The 23,636-nt window shown below is 40.8% G+C and overlaps 1 protein-coding gene across 5 annotated transcripts in view; it reads right to left on the minus strand.

Annotated features, from left to right (window-relative positions):
- Positions 1–23,027, minus strand: part of mtmr3 (myotubularin related protein 3) — a 30,549-nt gene extending 7,522 nt beyond the window's left edge. For 4 of the 5 annotated variants that reach the window (XM_079567016.1, XM_079567015.1, XM_079567013.1 and 1 more), the window contains exons 1-11: positions 14,268–14,302; positions 14,129–14,237; positions 12,547–12,663; positions 7,449–7,531; positions 6,959–7,125; positions 6,288–6,384; positions 5,740–5,853; positions 5,049–5,239; positions 3,724–3,855; positions 3,338–3,449; positions 838–1,033 (exon numbers count right to left, since the gene is read on the minus strand). In XM_079567016.1, the coding sequence (XP_079423142.1) occupies positions 838–1,033; positions 3,338–3,449; positions 3,724–3,855; positions 5,049–5,239; positions 5,740–5,853; positions 6,288–6,384; positions 6,959–7,125; positions 7,449–7,531; positions 12,547–12,663; positions 14,129–14,237; positions 14,268–14,287 (1,338 nt within the window). In that variant the 5' untranslated portion in view covers positions 14,288–14,302. Of the gene's footprint in view, positions 1–837; positions 1,034–3,337; positions 3,450–3,723; positions 3,856–5,048; positions 5,240–5,739; positions 5,854–6,287; positions 6,385–6,958; positions 7,126–7,448; positions 7,532–12,546; positions 12,664–14,128; positions 14,238–14,267; positions 14,303–18,408; positions 18,464–19,842; positions 19,917–22,783 lie in introns of those variants that run through there. The other variant, XM_079567014.1, reaches the window with a different exon arrangement.
- Positions 23,028–23,636: the final 609 nt, after the last annotated feature.

Consider the following 23,636-nt stretch of genomic DNA (forward strand, 5'->3'; position numbering starts at 1 on the left):
ATTGCACTGTAAATTAAATCACGGATATAACTAATATGCGCGCTAGTGTCAGTAGCCTGCCAGAAGCCATGATATGTTAGCCGTAATTATTAAAGTAAAGACGCAGCGCTGATCTGTTTCTGACACGTGGGGCTCTCTCTCTTTGCAGCTCAGAGTTTAACAGCGCGTGGTTTTGTTTTGCTTTGCTACGTACGGAAACTTAAACCGTTTTAAAATGACGAGATGCCTCTCACATCGGAGCTAGCTGAGCGCGCATGGGTTTGGATTATTCTTACGAAAGAGAGAAGAGAGAAAGAGGCGCGGTGCAGGAGTTACGAGGTTACGACCTCACGGACCGGGCGGCGCGTGGAGCAGCTTCAAAAACGTAAGCTACGACGCAAACTTCTAAATGTTGTCCCGTTGACCCACTGTTTCTTAAACATTACGTTAAAATTGAGCAAATGCAAACAATAAGCTCCGATTTACATTTGTATTAGTGTGATACGAGCCTTGGTATTGAGGATCCGATGACGTTCTCCTCTCAGACTTTTACGCACGAGTTTTAACACATTTCTGTTGCAAAATTTGTGTTCCGTGATTCTGTTCAGATCGTGTTTAGTTTAGATCCATTTATCCTGCAATCTCACATTTTCCTAACATACATAGTAATATGCAGCATATATATAGGCTATGTAAATGTCTTTAAAAAATGAGAAATGGACGATATCATCGTCCATCACAATGGTTCACTGTAAACATCGTCAACGGCCAATTAAGGGGACATCGCCCAACTCTAGTACTACAGCAAGTATGACAGAAAATACACAATATTACTTTGCTAAATTTGAGATTGTTTACCTCTATGGTGCGGTAGTAGGGGTCCAGCAGCAGTTTGGACAAGGCTACAATCTGGGGTGTCCGGTCCCAGCCGTCGGAGCAGTGCACCAGGACGGGCCTCTGGTCTCTGTCCACAGCGTTCACCACCAGCAGAGACGCTTTCAGCAGCAGGGACAGGTGCTGCAGCCACTTGGTGCTCTCCAGGGCAGACAGCCAGCTGACGGGACGGCCAGAGTGCGGTTAGATTTTAGAACTTCAGTCGGGCAACATGAGTGTCATATAAATACTAGGTGTAATGTTTTTATATGCGAGTATTTGTGCTGTTTAAGAGCTGTTATCAACTTTATAAACATATCTACACTTGTTGCTGTGTTGTCACTTTTTCATGTTATTTTTCATCTGATTTCTACCACTATTTGATCATTTTATTTGTCACTTTTTGTCGCTTTTTAGTTGCTCTTTTTGTTACAGTTTTTTACTTTTCTTTGCTCCTTTGTGGCTCTTTCGGTCACTTTTTGACATTCTTTTGTTTTCCCTTCATTTTTGTTGCCATTTTGATGCTTTTTCTTTGTCAGGAATCTTTTAGATTTGGGTAAAGCCAAACTTGTGCTCAGTTCAGATGGGGGTTAAGAGGTTTTAAAGTATATTGAGTCAATTTTTCCATCGATCACCACCTCTTAAACCAGTATCTCTAAACTCTACCGTGTGTTCCTCTGTCTTCCTCACCAACAGGCTGGCACTAGTGGAAAAAGTCTGTCTAAAGCCTTGCGTGGCCACAATGCTCAGGGCCTAAATAATTAACAGCCCTCCACTCTCCGCGTTGACATAACTCCGCCCGATGTTTCCATGTCTTTAGTGGCGTGGACGCGGCGGGAGCGGGCCTTATCAGATGTCCGCAAGAAGTACACAAGAAGAGGATGTTTTGTCTGATATAATATTATATTATGACACAGACGAAACAAGTCTAACCTGCTTTAATCTGGTGTTAATGTTTGACTTGACCTGTTGGAAACGTGGATAACATTCTGCAAACACTGCACTTTGCCACAGACTGGGTGTGTTCAATTAAATGTGTATTTTGTAAGGAAGCACATGAGAGAAGAAGTCCGCAAGTTTCTTTTGAACTTATTTTTTACTTATTTGGTTTAAACGTTTTGTTTTTAAATATGGCATCATTTAGTATTCAGGGAACTCAACAGCTTAAGTATTTGTTTAACTTTTTCATTCACCTTTTTTGCCTTCTATTGGGTTAATCCTTGTTTAGGACTGCTTTAGTCATGGTTAAGTCCCATCTTTGACTTGGTTTAGCCCTAGTTTCGACCTTTTACGCTCCGAGACAGAGAAGGTCATTAACAAAGCGTTTGCCCCATGTGCAAAACGAGTAGCACATGCAAAATTGATCAGCAGCATAGTCAACAGTGTATTTTTGTACTTGCGGTGTATTCTCTCAATTACACATCAGATTTGGGGTCCCAATACTGTAAAACAGGCCTTCTCAAATTGGAAATTTGGTGCAACATGCCCACTAAAAGCTATATTTTACTTTCCAGCTTGCACTCGCTATTTAGCCTCCATCTTGATAAATACTTCGTATACGATATCGATACCTCAACGATACTTTTTTCTATACTCAAATATTTCTCATCTAGAACCAGAAAACATAAAAGACCATTTCTTTTAAATTTGTTTAATTTATTTGAGGTGAAACAACCAAGTACCTTCTTAAACGCTGTCCCGGGACAAAAACAATATTTTTATTCGGCAAAATTAGAGAGCAATTTTCTGTAAACCACGTGCTGAATCTGCTCTGACCAAATGAAGTAAAGGGATTGCACATTTTTCTACGAACGCTTCGATTCTCAAATGTGCCTTGGAGCAGTCGCTTCAGAGGCAGGTAACGGAGTTGGTCCCGCCTACTTTCCATGGAGACCACAGAGCCAACTTACCAAAAAAAATCGTGCTTAAATTCAATTCAATTTATAAACCTAAAATTGATATGATCCTTAAAAACTTCATTAATCAGTTTTCATTTCATCATTTCAGGGTTAGCTACTTCAGTTGGGTTATGAGAGAAGGTGCAATAACAAAGTTTGTCCCCACGTTGTCAGTGTTCAAAGAGATTGAAACGGTGCTGAAGCTTCAATTCTTTTTATGACCTTTGCAAGGAAAGAGCAGATGTGCTCCACGTCTACACTCGCCCTTCACTACAATTTGGCATTTCATGTTCATATATTGCAGCCGCATATGTTTTACTGTAGCTAAGTGCAAGTGATGCGGCCAAATTTAATGAAATAAACGGAAAAGAGTAAATCTTCTATTTGAGCCTCTCATACTTCGCTAAATTAAACACAGCTGCACTGGGATAGAGAAAACAATGGCATATTTACAATGGACTTATAATAATTAAAGTTTGTGGAGCAGAGTCTGGGGATTGTAATTGTTTTATGATGTGGAGTAGGAACAGGAGGGGCTCCGGGCGCTGCTGGGGGCAAAGTTAAATAGAATAATAACGTTCACGTACTTGGCCGGATCAGGCATCTGGGTGCAGAGGAAACGCAGCGACTGGAAACTCTTACGAATGGAGTGGATGTTGGCCATGCCCATAAAGACCACCTCGCAGTTGGGGTAGTACTCTGGAGGAGACAGGAGGTTAATGAAGAGAGCCTTTCATTTCAGCAGCAAACAGTGAATCAGCACTACTTTTTAAATTGCCTGCGGGATTGAAAACCAGTCTTCATAACTATTGTGTGGAAATGAATTAACTTTAGTTCATTCGTGCCGACAGTCAGGGATTCATCTTAGCAGCAGCCCGTGTTTCATGTGGACAGTTTGAGTAAATGCACAGATCCTATAATGTTAAGATGTCCTGAATGTTGATCGAGCTTCGAAAGAGTTACCGGGACAGACCTGGGCACTCGCAGCCTCCTCCTTTGGCGCGGTTGGCCACAGCGGCCGCATACGATCGAGCGTCCAGGATCAGTAACTTGTGAGGTTGGATGGCCAAGGACTCCACCTCCGAGCTGTTGGTCAACGAGGATTCTGATGCAAGAAAAAATTTGATTAACTTTATAACTGTTCATGGGCCAGGGACGTTTTACAATTTTCTAATGCCCCCCAAAAAAAACAATGTAATAGAAGGTCAGATTTATAGCTTTTGGGGTTCATAATGTGTTTTCTGTATGATCTAGAAATGGTCCAACTCATCAGCAAAAAATAAATAAATACAAAGCATTTTTCTGATGTGAACGTCTGGAATGTCTTTGAAATGTCAACGGAAATTTTGGTAAATTTAAAATTTTCAAATACAGTAAAACTACTTAGGATAAGGTCACATCTAATAGCTTTCCTTCTTTATTATTTGTAACCTGATACTTATTTAATATATTTCCCTTTGTTTGACCAACTGACATGGGAAAAAAGGTTTGGGTCCGTTAGACTGAATGACATTTTAACACCTTAAACCTGTAATATTTTGTCAATTTCGCTTTTTCATCATCTGGAATCACTTAAGGAACATAAAGTTAATTTTAAACAACTTCAAGCATTTTATATTCATATCTACAATTGCTGTAGCTTCAGAACACATAATCACAGAGGACCATCACTCAATATTTTGACATCCTCATACAGAATTAAATCAATCACAAAAAGACTTAGGGCTGGAATTTGGCATAACATGATTTACTTTCCTCTGTCCTCCTTCTGATTGCTTCTGAACTGCTTCTCTCACCTTTCACAGTCACAAATAATGTCCCTATTTCTGAACAATGAGACGGAAAAAATCCCAGGGCTCTTGAAACCGGTTCTACCATTTACGGATGCAGAGTTGTAGCAGACAGAGTTGTGCAATCTGCCGTGTCGTGGCATGTCCTCCCTTTGGGGCAGAGCAGCTGATCAAGTCTCAAGAGTGAGAGGAATTTCACTATGGGCCAAATCTGAGTGAGGAGCAGGGGGTGTGGCTACTTCCTGTCACCTGAGACACACATGACTGAACTAAGCACTCACAACGGCATTCAACTCATACAAACTATCTCCTGCAAATATTTTCGTGTTCATTTTGCTGCGCTGAATTTGGAATAACTAACAGAATTTTGCATGCCTTCAGATGTTTAAAAAGTCTAATACAAAAGGAAATGAAAGAAATCATCACTAACATGTTTCTACACATAAAAGCCAATGCAAAACTATTCCGTATATAGAGTACGAAAGGCACAGCGTGGCTGATTTCTCACCAAAGTCGGTGTCGCTGAGCTCGGTGCCGTTGCTGTAGCTTCCGTTGGTGAGGTGTTTCCTGGAGGAGCTGTCCACGGCACAGGCTTTGGCGATGGACTGCACCAGGTGTTCGTCATCTGCGTTCCTCCAGCCCCACCAGCTCACCTCGGGCTGACCGCACCGGGCGATCACCGCGCCTGTGCTCAGGTGTCTGAGCGGAGAGACAGAATCGGATGAACGCTCTACATCAGGAGTTAAAAACGCGTGTTTTTCATCCCACAGACACACATGAGGAGCACAACAGCTGTTCATAAACCGCACTTCAGCCAAAAAACACCAACGCAATGACAGGAAGCTGCTCTAATTTAATGCTCAATTTTGAAAAGTGAAAATTAAGTTCAATGATGAGCAGCAAGTCAATAAAAAGCACATTTGGAAAATAAAATAAAAAGTTTTACAAAAATTAAAAACAATACATTTTCTTCTAACAATGAGCTTCCTTTTGAAAACCAGAAATACCAAAGGAAGCCATTTATTAGCGACTTGTGCCTTGTAATGGTTTCCTGCGCCAAGCTAAATAGCATCCAATAAACACTAAACAGATTAACTGCTTAAGTAGTGGAAGATTCCTATCTGGCACATAAAAGCTACAGGGAGGCCTCTAAACATCTGGTTAGGAAAATTGTTCCGTAGAGACAGAAGCTCACAAACCTGTAAACCACAGCAGGAAACCTCTTCCAGGAGCGAAACCCCGCCACATTCTCCAGCTCTTTGTCTGTGATCCAGGCCGGGACCAGCAGCTGCTGGGGGTAACTGGGACAAAGCCTGAGCAGACGAGGAAGGAGAGGGTCACGCCAACGGTTAAAACAACCCTAAAAAACTCCCAGAGTACTTCATCCACTGTAGAATCGAGAACAGGGACAGGCATTTTGGACCTCTTTGGAGCTGTTAAATTTACACTACAAGTAATAGCAAATATACTGCTCAAAAACATAAACAAAATCTAAAAGGATATAGGATTGTGTGTACATAAAACATATCTAAAGGTCAAGAAACCCAAGTGCTGTCTGTATTGCTATTAGTGCACATAAAACATGACCAACAGCAGATCGGAATCAAGAGAGTAAAAAAAAAGTCTTTTTTTCTCCCACGCTAAGCATGTTTAATGTTTTAAAGAACACCTCCTCCACCTGCTGCCACAGCTGACAGACACACAGACAACAGTGGAATCATGACGGCGGCTCAGGGAATGGCTTCACCTGAATTTGCTGTTGATGTCCGATATCCTCCAGGCGTTCTGAGTGTCGAAGCCCATCCTCTCCACCTCGTTTTTAAACCAGGAGGTCACGTGTTCACCTGCGCACGAGAGAATACATGAGTCCACAACGATCCTTTACTCATCTGCATGTTTTAGATGTGTTAAAAACAGCTCTTTGCAAAATAACTATTATGTTTGTATCTATTACTTTGCATCCATCATAATCTTGTAAAAAAGTTATTCAAACAAAGGCGTCTGGGAGGACTGGGTTGGGTATTTCAGTACACATAACGTAAAGTATCTATTTGGTTACTATTAGCACATAGTCTGCTCAGTAAAAAAAATGCTCTGGTATCCACAATACTATGTTTAAAAATATGAGCCTGTAGTGACAGTTTCAAAATAACACAAGGCAAAACCGAGACTATAATTGAACCAAATAAAAGCTTAGCAATGAGAGAATCTATTGTGTACTGTATTATGCTTCACACAATAGAAAGGCAGATCTTAAACTATAGGCTATAACAATAGTTGTGTGGTTAGTCGGTGTACGTCTATATTCATTGTGAAATAACAGCCTTCAGAGCCGATGAGAGAGAAGCCGTTGCTAGGCGACAGTCCTCTGCGGGGGTCACATGAGGACACAGGTGTGACTGCCGTCGTCGCCTGTACCTGGTCGGCACAGCTCCCCGTGCTGCTCCTTCTCCCCTGCGTACACCTCCATGCACCAGGCGTGAAAGGCGAACGAAAACAGGTCCTCGAGCCGCGCCGGGGGACGCACCACCGCCGTCAGACGCTTCAACCACTCCTGGCACTGCTCGAACGTGGTGAACTGACATCTGCGAGAGGGAGCAGAGGCTTGTTAGGCACTCGAGTGTACAAGGGCTGCGCGATCAATTGGATTTAATCAAAACTGCGGTCTCTACTACGGTCAGGCTCAATTATCGGCATGAGGCACTTTCAACTGTCAGGTCTACAGTCAGTTCCTAAGACGAGCAGATCTTTTCTACAGACTGTTCATTTTGCCTTTTGATCCCGCTCACGACTTTGTGGAGCTAAACAAACAATAATATCACACGCCCTAATGTGTAGCTTCTCCAACGTCTTAGTTCAAGGTTCTGTTTCATTGCACTTTGTTTAATAATGTTTTTATCGAATGTACCTGACGATTTTGCAGTCTTTACAGGTGACATGTAGCTGGAACATGTCTCGACACTCCACGCTCTCGATCAGCTGAAGAGGAACCTGCGAAAGGACAAAGAGTGCGTCAACAATGTGGCAGTCGATAAATATCAATTGCAACAAACCACAACATGCAGTGTCAGTGTACCGCGAACCTGCGGCTAACGAGACACTGACCTTTGTAGAGCCGTCACGCTTATTGTAGATTCAGGAAGTATTCACATTACTCCGCTATTTAATCCTATGTTATTATGTTGAAGTTTGATACTAGAAATGTTCAATAGTTTCTTTTTATTCCGAAATCTTAAAGTGGACGTTTTATTTTAGGAACCTCAGGATTGATCTTTTACATTTTAAAAATCCAATAATGTCCATGTAAAGAGAATTTAGTAAGGAATAAGAGTTGATCATGGGCTTTAAAATGTGGAAAAATGTGTTTTGTGTCCCCTCTACACAGCAACAATGTTTAGGAAATACAGATTGGAGCACTTTAGAAAGCAGAAGAAGTATGCTAAAAAAAAAAGGTATCAAGGTATGTTCTTGCTCAATCCAAAAGAAAAATATTGGGCTTAGGTAAAATGAAACTGCTTCTTTTGAGTAATGAATGTTTTTAATGAGGGCAATGGAAAGGGTTTGCAGATGACATATTGTGTTATCGCATCAAACACTTCACGAGGACAGACCCTGAACCCCCTCCCCCAGTCCCTCTTAAGTCACAGGAACACCCCGTCCCCGCTGCTGGTGTTGGCACTGCACAAAAGCCGGGGCTCAAGCTCAATGACCTCAGCATGCATGGCTCTGTACGCGCTAACCTGCCGCAAAACAGACAGTGTAGCATGTGTCCGAGCATGCAGCCAGATTGCACTTTTCACCGCGAAAAATTCATAAATTGAGCAAAAAAGTTTCGGAATTTACAGAAAAACAAGGATTCACAGAGTTATAAGACTGACACAAACAAAGCGAGGAGCTCGACATCGAAGATTAAAGCGGGTGAGTCTTGAACTGAGACTTGAAATTAGCAGCTGAATTGTGAATTTTAATAATATGTAAAGACAATTAAAGGGGGGGCTGGTGCTTAAAAAGCACCAAGAACTGCAAAAGGAAAAGCGATGGGAAAACGCCTCCTGTCATTATTTGCAGAGTAATGAGTGAAGATTTTTAATGCTCCATAACAAAAGAAATAGATCTAAGAAATAATCGAAAATGTCTGAAAACTTTCTGAATCCACTCTATGAACAACCACTTCTTTCCACATTGATAAAATCTAAACTTGAAAACGACATTGAACTATGAAAATCCTTCATTTGCATTTCCCCCTATGGTCAGGACGGTTAGTGCTTTATCTCCTACAGGCAAATGTCATCCAGACGACAGCCCCGTCAAACGCATGCTTTGAATTCCTCTAAACCTGTTAATGAGCTGAAGCGTTATGCAGAGGGAGCGGTGCGCGCTGCTATTTTGACACAATCCACACAGTCATGCGTCAGCAAATCACCAGGCCTCATTACAAACTACAGCACTGACAGTTACCACACAGGAATGGAGAGACTGCGTGCACTTGAGGAAATCTTACTTGGCAAACATTTACATCGTCAAAAACGATATGAAAAAGCAAAGAAAGGAGTGGGGAAAAACATCTTTTACCGTTTAGTTTTTAGAGCGTCAGAAATACTTTGTGTGAACGCGGTCGTGAGAAATTATCAAGAAAAACTGTCACGGACTAATGATGCCAATTGGTTGCGTTTCATTATTAATAGTTATGAATATTGGATGGACATGGGCCGGTTAGCAAACAGGCTTCGTTTACACACTCCACTCCATGCAGCTCCGTCGTACTTACTGACACCTCGCAACAACAAGTCTGTGCAAAACAAAACACAGCTGTCACTGCCTCAATACCATGTTTTTTGGTTCTATGAGAAACTATACTAAAGTATTATATTCCAAGTAGAATTTGATTTTCCAATAATCTGATTGCAATTACTAGGCAAAAACTAGGCTAACGCTGGAAAAAAAGAAGACAAAAATCACTTACAAGTAGCGCTGGGACCTTTACATTTTTTTTTTAAACCGATACTTCAACAATACTTGGTTTTCGCTACTAAATTTTACCTATACTAAAATATTGTCATATATAGAACCATAAACAGATTAATAATATTAATTTATTCCTTTTGTCATTTGTTTGAGGTGAAACAACAGAAAGAAACTTCTTTTAACTACAAAAAGGACAGAAAAAACACTTTCCAAGTTTTTCACATTTCTTTTCCCAAATTTACCATATTTTTTCCAAATGTTTTCCATAAATTTCCCCCAATTTTCTTGATGCATTTTTCCCAGGTTTGTTTCCAAAATTTTTTCCCCTCCCAAATTTACCCACTTGTTTTCCCTATTTTTCCACTTTTTTCTCAATTTCGCCCCAAATGTTCCCAGCTTTTTCCCAAAAATGTTCCCAATTAGTGCGTCATGTTTTAAATTCTAAATTTTGCTGACACAAGATCAAAACATGAATATAAAGATTTCATATTTTCAGCGCTTGCTTTTGAGTTTTATTTTTTTCTTACTCAGCCCTACCCTAAGTGAATTTGTGCTGGTTTTGAGTAGGTTGGGACGACTGCATCACCAATGAAACAAGAACGATTTTTCTTGCCTGAGATTTTTTTGTTTCATTTCAAGAGTTTTGGTTTTATTTTAAGTGTAGGAGTACATTTCTTTAATTTTAAGTGAATTAATGCCATTGACAATCTTATTTCCATACAGTCCAAACCTGCTCCAAACCTGATCTCTAACCAGTAGCTCGCCAAAGACTTTCTACATCTCTCAAGTGTTTCTGAAGAAAATGTAGTTCTCTGACGTTCTTGTGTAAAAGTAGCTCTCCAAGTGTAAAAGGTTGGAGACCACTGAGGGACTGAGACTAAAAAACAAAGACGCACGGTATTCTTAATCATTTTTCTTTGCTGAATAAATCCAATTGAATACACTGATTTTTGTTTGAATGAAATGGAAAGGAATGCTTTCGAAATGCTTTTGTAAAAAACACAATCAAATCACAGTCCAAGATGGTGAAATATATTTTGTCCCCCTTCATGATGTGCAGCCCGATGTATTTATTATTTTGGGTTTCTCTCTGCTGTGACAGGGCTGATTAGTGTCCATCTAAATTCCTGTGCTCCCGCTAACAGTCTCCCCATTTGCACGTCCCGCCCACGAGCGCTGAGCCGTGAGATGCCTCGTCCCGTCAGCGCGGCCAAATGTGTTTGACATGATAATGCCGCAGAGGAGGTTACATCGGGGCACAAGAGCAGACAGGCTCAGACACTTCTACAGACCCTCTATTAGGCCAGATTCAAGCTTTTTCCTAATTGAACTCTTTAGCTTCATGTTTTATGAGTAGGAAATATTACTTATATTAATAGGAAACAAGTAAAAGCAATTCCAAGCTGTTATCTAAGCGTACAAAACGCCCGCCAAGTTTTTAAGAGACGGGAGTGGAATCTAATGAATGTGATTGTTTATGATTAGAAAAGGCTTTGGGGCAAAATCAAACACTACACGACTGCGCTTTAAACGTTAGCAGAACTTTCCTCTGTCGGCGTCAAAAGCAGCAATAGCTTCACCTCCCTGACCAGCATTAACTTGTAATAAAAATGTGCCGTGTGCTTAGCCCTGTCATGATAACAAATTTTGAAGTTCGATATATTGAGGCAGGAGAGTATCGCGATAAACAATATTATTGACTATTAACGATACTAGATACTGTCAACTCCCTGGCATAAAAATGACAGTAAATCTTTGTTCTAAAAGTGCATCATCATATCCTAAAATACCACACAAGCTGTAATAAACATGAAATATAATGCAACTCAATTTGCTTCAGTTAGAAATCCAAGTTTTACAAAGAAAAAATAGGAAGTGAATGCTAATCAATGTACAGACGATAAATATCGAGCCCAAAAATGTCCCAGTCACGATAACAAAATCTGAAGTTCGATATATAAAGGCAGGAAACTATCGCGATAAACAATATTTTTGAAAACCTTAGAAATGTGGCTGCATATATTATGCATATATTGTAAAAAAAAAAATCGTATTGCGATATTAGGAAATGCGATATCTGTATCACAAGAAGCCACAATATATCGCGGCATCAATGACGTCTTCATCTGAGATCCACACATTCTTTTGCAAACTCAGCTTAAACTTAAAAATGTGTAAAAGTTTGATACAGTTGGATGAAAAAAAACATTGCTTACGATTTGAGTTTAATTAGAATGGAACATATCGTGATGAAATGGTTTAGTGAAATATTGCAATAATATTGTTATCGCGATATTGCACAGCCGTATCGCAAATCGCAAGTTACTTCAATATCGTTCAGCCTTCAGAAATTAATTAACCCCACAGAAATTAATTAAGCTTTAAAATGACTCTGGGCAAAAATTACTTCAAATCTTAAAATATCTCAAAATGAACGTGGAATACAAAAAAACGTAAGTATGACATTAGAAAGCAGGGAAATATGCAAATTAATGCACTGACGATAAATATTGAGTCCCAAAATGTAATGTTTATCTTGTCATTTATTGAACGGTAAGTATAATCGTAATTATCGTGCTTTGATGTAGCGATAAAATAATCATATAAAATAACGCATAGCCTTTCAAACAATGTGACTCCGACTGCAGTGAGTGAATGTACCAAATGTTCCTTTCACATGATCCTGTTATTGCCTGCTCTCACGCATCAGCCGGCAAATACTCGCTGCAGAAAGCCTCTGTGAAGTATTTGTTGATTGGATGACGCTTTCCACAAGCGATCCATGAGCCCCACGTTTGCTTTCTGATCTTATTGAGAAACCACCAGAATCAAATGGACTACACTTACTGCTCTGCTTAGAAAAACAGTGCATAGAAAGCCTCATTGAATGATTTTTTTGTACAGTCGTCACCCTGGCTCTCTCCAGCTCTGTCCATTCAACTCAGAATTAAAAAGCGTATTCACTCGACCTCCAATAGACACAATACAGTAGGTTTCTTGTTTATTTCGGGCCGCTCGATGGCTCTGGTGCGGTCACTCACGTTGACGACGGACTCTTTGAACTTGATGTGGAGGCGGTAGTTGGACATGGCGATGATGGCGTCCTCCGCGCGGCCCACGTACTCCGTGAACTCCCCGTGCAGCTCCGGAAAGGGCACCTGACAGGGGGGAAGGGGGGGGGGGGGGGGAGAGGGGATGAATGTGGTGGAAGAGGGAAAAAAAAGCAGAGTGGGGTTGGTCATAATCTGATGTCATTATGAGTATAAAAGGCCCATTGATGTTGCATGTTATGTCACCGAGAATAAAACAGCTTAATGACAAAATTATACACTCAACCAAATGACGCCAAAATATACGGGCCTACGAGAGATTCCGAGATTAGAGGAGGGCAATGTATCGTCTGCAAGATCATGTCGAAATTGCTGTTTGGAAGATATGCAATTTTACAATATGGAGGTCATCGCCAATGTCAAAAAAATGGGGACGAATTGGGTGGAAAATGGGGAAAAAATATTGGAAAATGGGGGTGATAATTGGGTACAAAGTAGAGAAAATGGAGGGGATGGGTGAAAAATTGGGGGGGGGGGAAGAGTTTTTGTTCTGCACTTTGGTGGTCTGTTCAGAACAATTATCTTTTTGAGCTACTAAGCGTTGTAAATTATGTAAATTTACAGCACAGTTTTGGCCCATTTCTCATGCTTTGTAAAAAATATCATTAATCATTGTCAATATTATTATCAAGTACACTCCCCAAAGATGTTGAGATATTCATTTTTGTCATTATCGCCCAATACCTTTCCCCCCCCGATATTCTCATTACGTCTGTGTGTACTATGTAAATCTATGAAAGATGACAGACCAACAGATGTTTTTAAACTCTGCTCTTGTTGTTTTGGTCATGTGGGTCAAACACGTTTTGCGCTAGCTGCTGCGCATCTACTGATAAACGTTAGCTTGCATAAGAACCCAATACTGCTCTTTATGATTTTCTCCAGCTCACACAGCCTCAAACAAGAGGCATACTTTTCCCGCTGACCTTTGAAACTCGAGTGTCTGGGCAAAATGAAAGTGAAGTGCAGTCACACGGTGATTATGTAACACGTTACACAGTGACTCACCACTGACTGAGCGGCCAATACAGCTCAGGAGGGGAAAGGGGAAAGAGTTTAGACTACAAGGTATTGATCGCTCAGGCACCTTTTCTTGGCAACTTAATACATTCACTATAAATACTATTTATCCTTTTTTTTTTTGGGTCATATCACCCAGACCTTGATTCTCTGTAGAGATTGGAGGTGCGCTGTCAAAGAGATGTCAAAATTGTTGTTTCGGGAAAAAAATCAAAAGAAGAATATAGTCATAACAGTAAAATAAGATCCACCAACCAAAAAAGCTGCAAAAAGAGCAAATAATCTTTCATAGTAAAGTGATTTTCCTGTACATCTGTGAACACTTTAATCCAGGATCTTATCATGAAAAGCCAATCTCACGTTGTCAGGAGTATTGCGAAAACGGCAATATGTTTGTGAAAGGGACTTTCAATATCGTCAACAATCAACGCAGTCCAATATTTGGAAATCTTCAGCACCAGGTAAAAGTGCGGCTCTCTGCTCGGCCCTGTACCTGCATGTTTTCCTCCTCCAGGACGGGTGACTTCTTGGGAAAGATCTGATTGGCCTGGATACACTCCAGACTCTGCTGGGCCTCCTCCTCCTGCAGAGACAAAAACAAACTCCAGTCAAGAACACACGTACACACATACATACACACATACACACACATATACACACATACACACGGCACAATAAGGCTCTAAACTCTGGAATTCATCGCAACATCTGATCAGGCGTGGAGGACATTTTCTGTTTGAACTATAAACCTCAGATGAACTTCATGGATTCCTCTGTATGATGTTTACCAGAGTGTGAGCTGGCATGGTTTGAAAATAATTGTTAAAGTTTAAACAAAAGTCAATTGAGGCCTGTTAAAAGTTAAAGCTGAAGATGTAGTAGATTATCCAACTGCACAGCATCAGCCAGAAGGTTGTTTATAAAATGAATGGGGGCAGGTGAAAACTTGCAAAATTGCACAGGAACAAACCAGATGGAACCCTCAACACAAAATACTTTCTGTGTTGGGTTTAAATGCAGTGTGTGAAGGAGCGCTACGACAAAGTAATGGCTTAGAGAAATAATACGAGTTAAGTTGTACATCATAATGACCAAATCAATGCAAGAAGTCTGATTTTGAATTCAAAATGCTCATTAAAGATAAGACCCAGAATATTTGACTGGTAAGACATTTGCGAAAACTCATGCCAATGCCAACGTGTTAAGAAAGTTTATCAACAATTTTTATGTTTATTGTGTGAAAGTAATAATTAATATAATAATTCCAGGTACTTTTATCTAATGAGGACAAAGAGTGAGTCTCTGGTGATAGTACTATAAAAATGTAGAGCCCATAGGCTGCTGTGTGCTCTTCCGTGTGAAAAGGGAAATGTTGATCATATCTGTGAACGTGTCCCTATGTGCCTGACATCATTAAATCTTATATTACACAGGGAACACCGTGCACCATCCGAGCGGCATGAGCAACATGTGATCTGCCTTATAGCTCATGACCTCATCCTGTTCTATGGACATAGTGTGCACTGTTTGAGGCCTATATGCAGCTGTAGTGATATATTGGGCAGTGTCAATAATACTGTACTGCACCAGCCGATTACAGTAGTGTTTTTTTTTACACAAGCCACACTTAAATTTGGTGTGAGGTTTTGGACATAATATTTATCATGGTATAAGCCAATGGTTAAAAGGACAACTTTTCTTATTGCATACTTAAAGGTGCACACTGTTTATGAGGACAAAAAAAGTTTATATTAGTGTGTATTTGACCTATTTGTCCAACAGCTGTAGGGTTAGAGGCAACAGTGATGGAAAGCAAAGGCACCAAGCTAAGATGCTCCAGGACCAATTTTATTTCAGTTTTTTGTTTAGGGTTTCTGGTAGGTTTTCTAGAGGGAATGTATGCGTAACCATGGACACAGATCCATCAGTAAAAAACAGAAACTGCCAGAAACCCAAAACGATTGATCCAGGAGCATCATAGAGGCCACTGGGGTGGAAAGTACAGCTGGGATGCTAACCATGCAGCCACTGGGTCACTGAAAGGTCATACACACTAATATCAACTTTTTTTCTATAAAAAGTTGCATAATGCACCTTTAAATTGTACAGTGCACTAAAGCTAAGGAGAAGAAATCTTGAATTTGGGACTTGAAATGTAAAAAAAGTGCCAGGTGACAGCAAAAGCGTTGCAAGCCAAAATATAAACCTTACAATGCTTTGCCAGTTCAGGGATACCATGTATCAGCAGCAAAACTCGCCAAAAGCTTCAGGCTATGAACCCAAACCCGGCAGACATACAATGTGTGAACGTTCCTTATTTTCACTGCTTTAAGTTCCTAGGGCGGATTTTGAGGTTCTGTCTTTCAAAATCAGCTATAGCATATTGTACATGTCCTGCCAAACCCTGTGGTCAGTTTTTTCACCCACAGAAACACTGAAAAAGTTGCCCAATCATGAACCTGGTACAAACCTTGGTTCGAGTTACTGCTGATGTCAAGCCCCGTGTGTAAGCTGAGCTCAACAGAAGTTAAATCTGTACGTTATTTCAGAGGGATTTGACTAAGAAATGTTAATACGAGTTTGAGAATGAGCAGATTTAAAGTTCATTTACAAGTTCACAGGGAGTGATCAGTAAAAGAAGAGCAGCATTCAGCAACTCCAGCTCTGCACGCCGTGCCCTAAAGGCATTGTTCAGCTTTATTTTTTGCACTGATAGCACTCAGTCAGAAGCAGACAGAAAACAGTAAGCTTAGTGAAATTATTTAGCCGACTTCAGCACATGCCCATCAAATTATCCAAACTGTTTTCTATCAGTTATGGATAATAGCTGTATCCGAGCACTTTATGGAGCGGCGCTTCTTTCAGCACTGCACTTAACATTATCGTACTTGTCGGCTACAATAAGTGCGTACATGACAAGCCAAGTGTAAATAACGCCGCATACCTGAGTAACCGCTGTGGTATCTGTGGGGAGTTTCTAATCTAATTCAGGCTTCACTTACATGCTTTTAACTCCCCTTGCAGTGGGCAGTAAACGCACCACATACCAGCTAAATATTTGAGGTTGTCCTCATGCAGCACGGACGGCGTCTCGCTCGTGCAGAATGTGAGGTATGGAGACAGGAGCCGGGGTTTGACTCAAGGGCAAAAGTGCTGCGGAAATATGAGGTCCACTGGAGCCGATGAGGATCAGAGGAGGGAATACAGGGGTTTGGAAAAGGGAAATAGGAAGATTTCACCAAGAAACAATGTTGGTAGTCTTCAATGGCACGGTTGGGCTTTTGCACTCTTTATCAAAAAACATCTGTGCAGAAGCTGAAGATAAAAAGATGGCTTCTAGAAATGGGTAATGATCGTAAAAACCGCAATGGACAACATCAAGAGGTGCAGTTTGAAGGTTGGACTTCACAGTCTCCTGACCTGAACATCACTGCAGATCTGTGGATGGACCCTTCAATGAGCAGGGCGTGAAAGGCAGCCCAGAACTCTCTCAGTTCTGGAAGACTTTTGTTTGGGAGAGAGATCAATAATCCCTCAATATGCCTAGAAAGTGTTTAACTCTGTAGGGTGGCCAAACTTTACTCTGGCCTTTTCTTTTCTCATCTGAAACATCATGCCTTTGTAGATGTCCACAAGCGCTGGCATGTTCATGATCGTGTTTTTGTGCCGTCCAAAAATGAATAAACTGGAAATAAAGTTACTGCATGTGAGTTGAATTATTTTATGAGTTATTATGACCTTTCTAAACCACTTTCTGAAGTTTGTGCCCGACACCGGATGATGATAGTTAATGTTAAACAGACAGCATGATTTTTATTTCACTACATTTCCCTTCACTGTAAATCGGAGCTGGTTTTCCACCACAGCGTCGCGTTCAGTAAATCATTTGTCCCTGGCCCATGTGACGGACGGAGGTCTTCTTGGCAAAAGCAGCAAATTCTCCACTGAATGAGTTATTGTGATCACTGACTGAAAACCGGTCAGTAATTTTAACTCGTATTTTAGATTTGAAGTATCTTGCCAAGAGAAAACGAGGCAAGGAGGAAACCATGGCAACAATGAGAAATGCGTAAAACTCATGAGCTTCTGAAGGACATCAAAATGTTTACTTTACTATTCATGCCCTCGGAAAGTCAATCTTTAACGAGCCAAAAGCAAGTCGAGCAGATTTTTAACAAAATGACAACAGAATCCCAATGCTTCGAAAGCTACTTCAAGAGAACGGCAACAGAATTCAGAATTCTACGTTGTGGTTCTCGAACAAGTCGGAGCCAAAGCTGTATTTGGACTTCAAAGTACCAGCTTGCATCGGTGGGTTTCTCTTTCACAAAAACACCACACGGTATTAGATTGGTGAACTGGTTTAGGTACTTGCCAATACTTACAGAATCTGTGGTATCGGCCATAAAATGCACACCAGAGTCGGTGTTGGATCTAAGCCCGGTGCTGGACTGTGCAGCTGAAGTCACACAAAGGCGGTGAATGTCTGGCTCAGCACCAGTGTCCGTCGGCCTATTTGTGGACACAGATATGTGAGTCCAGGCGTGGCGGCCCATTGAACGGGACAATGATCAGACATGGATTTGTGCAGCGTTACATCAGGACAAAGTCTGCACTGACAGAGAGAGAAAGCTTTTTGGCCTTTGACACCGGGTCATGTGCTTCCTGCCCCGACAGCACAGATCACAACAGGAAATCAATAAGAGAGTTTCCAGTGAGGCTGATGACAAACCAGACGCTCAGCACAAAGGTCAAATCATGGAGGAGGTTTACCATGGCCCTGGGAAGGAGCGTAGTCACCCGAAGACGAACTCCGACCTGGACCAATCTGTGGACAAAAAATGGCAAGATTATTCATGGCTTTCAGATGATGTGAACTGCCAATAGAGTTCGTCTTGGGAATCAACTCTTTTCTCTACTTTTTATAGTGTTTTTAGATCATATTAGTCGATGACGAGGTTTGCTAGTATCCCCTAAAATGTCTATAGTGTTCAATAACGACTGTGGTTACGCTGTGATGGCTTGTAGGACTTTCTTGATAACGGTGATGAAGTGTGAACAGATTACAAAAAGACAAAATGTTTTTCTATTTCCCCAACATTTTTTTCCCCTCATTTATTTACAATTTTTAATCCCACTTTTTTTTTCATTATTATTTTTAAAATGTTTACCTCCACTTATTCCTCTTTTTTCACTTTCCCCACAACTCTTGATATTGGAGATGAACTCTATCATTTAAATGTTCACATCTTCCAAACAGCAATTTTGATGTTATCTTGTAGACGACATACAGTAAATTGCCCACCTCTAATAGCATGTTTTGCCGACAGACTAATCAGTGCATCACTGAGTAACCTTTGGTCCCATTGGAACCAAAAGTAGGGCAGGTCATTGTGGGATTACATAGTGTATCACTATCAATCCATAAAAAACTCTATGACTAATGATTATATATTAACCAGGCTGGCAGAGGGTTCAGTTTAGCCAATTAATATAAGTTTCCCCCCCAGAAAATCATGCATTGTTATGGATCAATATTGATGCATCAATTAGATTAACCGTATAAACATCATTCAAATGAAATATATATATATAAACATTGATGAACACATGTGTAGCAGTTTAAACAACAGGGTTAGCAGGATTGAAAGACAAACTGATGTTTCTCTGCTCGATCATTGTGAAACGCGGCCGACCAAAATGACAATGACGAGGCGTCTCAAGTTATTTAAAGTCACTTTACAGCTGTACTAAACAGGAAGTGGGGGAGGAAGTAGTATTTCCTCATTTCTGACAGCTCAAAAACAAACCCAGCGTTGGGACACTGTGAAGGAACTGACGGCACTTAAAAACTTTTTTACAGCACAGTTATGCTCGACCAATGAGTGAATGAATGAATGACCATATAATGCATAATGCTGTAAGAAACATAATCTTAATAGTTTAAGTTCTAAAAAGGCATAGTTTGGATGTAGAAAGACAGCTTTTCCTAAATTATATGTTTTGCTTTATCTGACAACTCACTCAGAGCGTGACAGAGCTGACCAATAACGGAGGTGTTGTGTGGATATGGGCCTGTTTGAGCGTAGAACTTCTTTACGCTGGAGTTAGCCGCTAAACTTATACAAAATGGCATCTGACACGGGAAACTGCCAAAGCTTAATGCAATATAAACGGATCATCACAAGTGACTGAATTCTCTCTCACCGTAGACGCTCAGTGCTGGAAGCTGGAGTCCTGAGGTGGTTTCTGTGCGGCCGCTCACAAGTCAGACATGAAATCTGCAAAAACAAACGCGTGACACATAAATAATGACCTCCCCAAAAGAGTGCTGTTTACTCGCAAACAAACAAACGGGTACATTTCCGAACAACCGACCGCTTCAGAGCGACAGAAGGGCTTTTGATTTAGAGGCAAATATAGATCTGCGTTTCGGTCACAGCGGTTTCCATGTGAGCTACAGATACAGGTCCTAAACTCAAGGAAGGAGCCGCTAATTCATCAGGAGGAGGAGCAACAAACTTATCGTGCTTGTGCTGCTTTGAAGTTAAGATAAATATTTGGGGAACAGTAATCAATCAGGAATAAGTTTCTGCAGACGTTTTTTGGAGAAGATAAGAGATCGACTTGGAGATTAGGGCTGCGCAATTTTGGAAAGAAAATATCTGCAATCCAATTTTCTGACAAGTATTGCGATTAGATTTACAATTGATGTTTTTTAGTTGAGCAGCCCTAAAGTATTTGTGTACTTTTAAGTGTGTATAGCTCTTTTTATCATTAGCTACTTATATACTTAGGTAAACGTTCACCATGCAACTGACTTCGCATTGATGGTTAGAAAGGTATTCGTCTCAGGTGAAGGGGAAACACACACGCAGAGACCTCAGCCCGGGCCTAAACTCTGGCCTTAAAAGACTCTGAAGCAGCAGGCCTATCCCAGAGGAGCTCCGAAGCAACAGCACAGCCCAATAACAGGCCCAGAGGTCGCCACGGTAACCTGATCCCGGCAGGTCAGTGGAGCAGGACCCAACCACAGACACAGTCCACACAAGAGCGGGGTCGGCTCTTCCTTACAGACTGTGACTCAGAGTTTGTTTATCAACAGTGGAGAACCCGGAGAGTTGAATAACTGGTGTGAGAACTTTAATTCCTAAACAAATGATGAAACTGCTCGGTGCAAAACGTGGCAATTCATTGGGTAAATGTTCAGTTTGCTTTGTTCCTGATTGTGATTAGATTGTATTTATTTTAGTGTCTATTGAACAGCACATGGTGAAGAGACTATAATTGGCAGAACTGGCTGGTCAGGACTCGAACCCACGAAGCTGAAGTCAGAGCAGTCTCCTGTACAGCGGCTTTAACTCTCAGTCCAGTGGGTTCTCAAACTTTTAACATGTAGTAAAGTATCACCAGGCCTCGGTCAAGAAGAAATCAGAACAAAGAACGGTCAAAAAGGGTCTAAAATAGATCTAAACAGGAATAAATTATGTCTAAACTAGAAAAATACCTAACTTAAATGCATTATTAAAGCATAGATGTCATTAAGTGCCGTCAGCTCTAATCAAAATGATATTGTGTTCTTGTTGATGTGTTTCGGGCAGAAAAGACTGAATGCATTTGAGAAGCACAGGGTCAGAGGTCAGGCCCTCTCAAGTTTGCATACGAAAGAAATTATGTGTGAGCTCTGTGGCATTCCCGACTTTTTAAATGACTTGCTTGAAAACTCATCTTATCTAAATCGCAAGTAAAGCGTGTCATAAAGAGTGATGTTGTAGTAGCAGTAGAAGGCAAATAAGTCAGTAAAGGGACAAAAACTATCAGGGATAAAACTGTGACCATTGGGAGAATCGGAACAGTTTGCAACCAATGCTTTAGAAGCCTCTGTAGAGGAAATGCCTTTACACCTGTGTCAGCGCGGGTCACAGAGAGGCGTGGAGCGCATTACTTGACTCTGAGTGTAGACAGAGCAGTCTCAGTGACGGCTGCCCAGACCTGATAAAGTCTATCTGCGGCACACAGTGTTTACCACCGAGCTCTAACCCTGGGCCCTGGCTCAGAGAGGGAGAGCTAAGCCCCTTAGAGCCTTAACGTTACTCCTATCCCGTGATAGGATACCTGCATCACGGGCTAAAACAAACAGCCCAACGTGTACTTTTGATGCTTTAAAGACCTGCTGCATTAGACACTATGTGATTCAAGTTACAGCCCTGAAGGTGGAGTTGCAGAAAGTAAACAAACTGAAAACAGGCCACATTAGGCACCCGTCATGACATTTTTATCCTGTGTTAAACAACAGGATTATTTACATGTGCAACAGTTTTAAGCAATTGTGTTTTGAAATTGGGAGTAAATTGAAATGTAGCTGTAGGCAACAAGTAGTTATACTTAATCCAAACAACGTCCAGGTCAAATTCTATCAAAATATTGTTTTGGCACAAGAGAATATAAGCACACTTGTTTGTTTTGATAAGTACACATTGTGAGTATTCATATGAGACATAAGACCTTGAAGTAAATTGCTAATTTGAAGAGACACAAATGTATAACCTGTTTTTAACCCTTACTTCTTGTCTATCCCTGCATAAAAATACAAACAATTCTGCTTTGCGTGTCATCGTAAGTAGTACTTCATTAGTGTAATTTTAATTTACCCATGCAATAAACAGACTGACTGCTAGAAACGGCATAAAACATGGCAACGAAGAAATAAGATACAATCGGTGACTGATTTCATAAAACGATCATTTAGATTTGATATCTATAAAGCATTTGTCACCACATCAGTAGAAAACTCTATTTCGCACTCATCCTTTTTGAAGACGTGTCTATTTTTGCAGCTAATTCAAAAATCCAATCATGCTAATATGCTAACTGGTTCTTCGCTTTACTCATGGTGGATATTCTAGGGTTACCAAATGTTACTTCTTCACAACGTTATCACAAACAGTGCAAGTTTAAATGAATAAAAGTTGAATAGAAGGTTATATTGTAATAGAAGCCGTGCGCGCAGGGAGGAGCGGTACAGGCTAACACTAGCTAGTAGCTCTCCGCTTCTGTTTTTGTTGTTATGAAGATGGAGGGCGGACCCCACAGCCGAGGCCTCTGTCAAAACACACCGAGCAGAGGACTCCACTGGCGGTACACTCACCCGGAAAAGACAAGACGAAAGCTCCGAACCGGCGATTCATCCACAGTCCGTGCAGTTATCGAGCAGCAAACAAACGTGGACCAAATAAAGATAAGTCATATCCAGCTTCACTGCGTCCCTTTGCAACACCGATCCGTCGCCATCGCCGCCGCGAGTCTCCAGCCCGACACCAACGTAACGCCAGCGTGACGTGTGACGTTACGGCGTTTACATAGTTTGGTCGCTCTGTGGGCGGGGGAGGGGTGGGACACCACGTGGTACAGGCATGTAAACAACACTGTAGCTAGCTACTATAGACCGTAGGTACACAGCACTGGGCACGCCGTAAACAAATCCTTAATCCTCTCAAATATTTCAAAACAAGGGGCTGTTTTTGATTCCAAAGCTGTTGACATGAGGATTCAAACATCGATGGATAATTTTGCATAGAAACAGCTTTATTTAGACTATGTACACTATATTAATCAGCAGTAGCGCTCCTTTCCACATAATTTAACGCCATCAATAAACAAGACTAATGGCGTTAAATACTGCTAAGCAGAAGTGGATAGAATAGCTCATAATCTACTCAAGTGAGTGTAACTTTATTTGAAATCATTTGACTCTAAATAAGTAAAAGTAGTGACCAAAAATAATTACACAAGTAAGAGTAAAAAAGTAAGTGAGTTACTGTTTGGCTGTAAAAGTCTGATTTACGATTCACCAGTGGCATACATTATCAATATTTATGTGTCAATATGAAGCTTTTGCCACTAAAAAGATCTACTCACAGTAGAACGAGTAACTATTTTTTGTACTCAAGTAAGAGTACAGATACTTCGAAATAATATATCTCTAGAAGTAAAAGTACCAT

This window comes from Gobius niger (genome assembly GCF_951799975.1).
Source record: "Gobius niger genome assembly, chromosome: 1".
Taxonomy (NCBI): domain Eukaryota; kingdom Metazoa; phylum Chordata; class Actinopteri; order Gobiiformes; family Gobiidae; genus Gobius; species Gobius niger.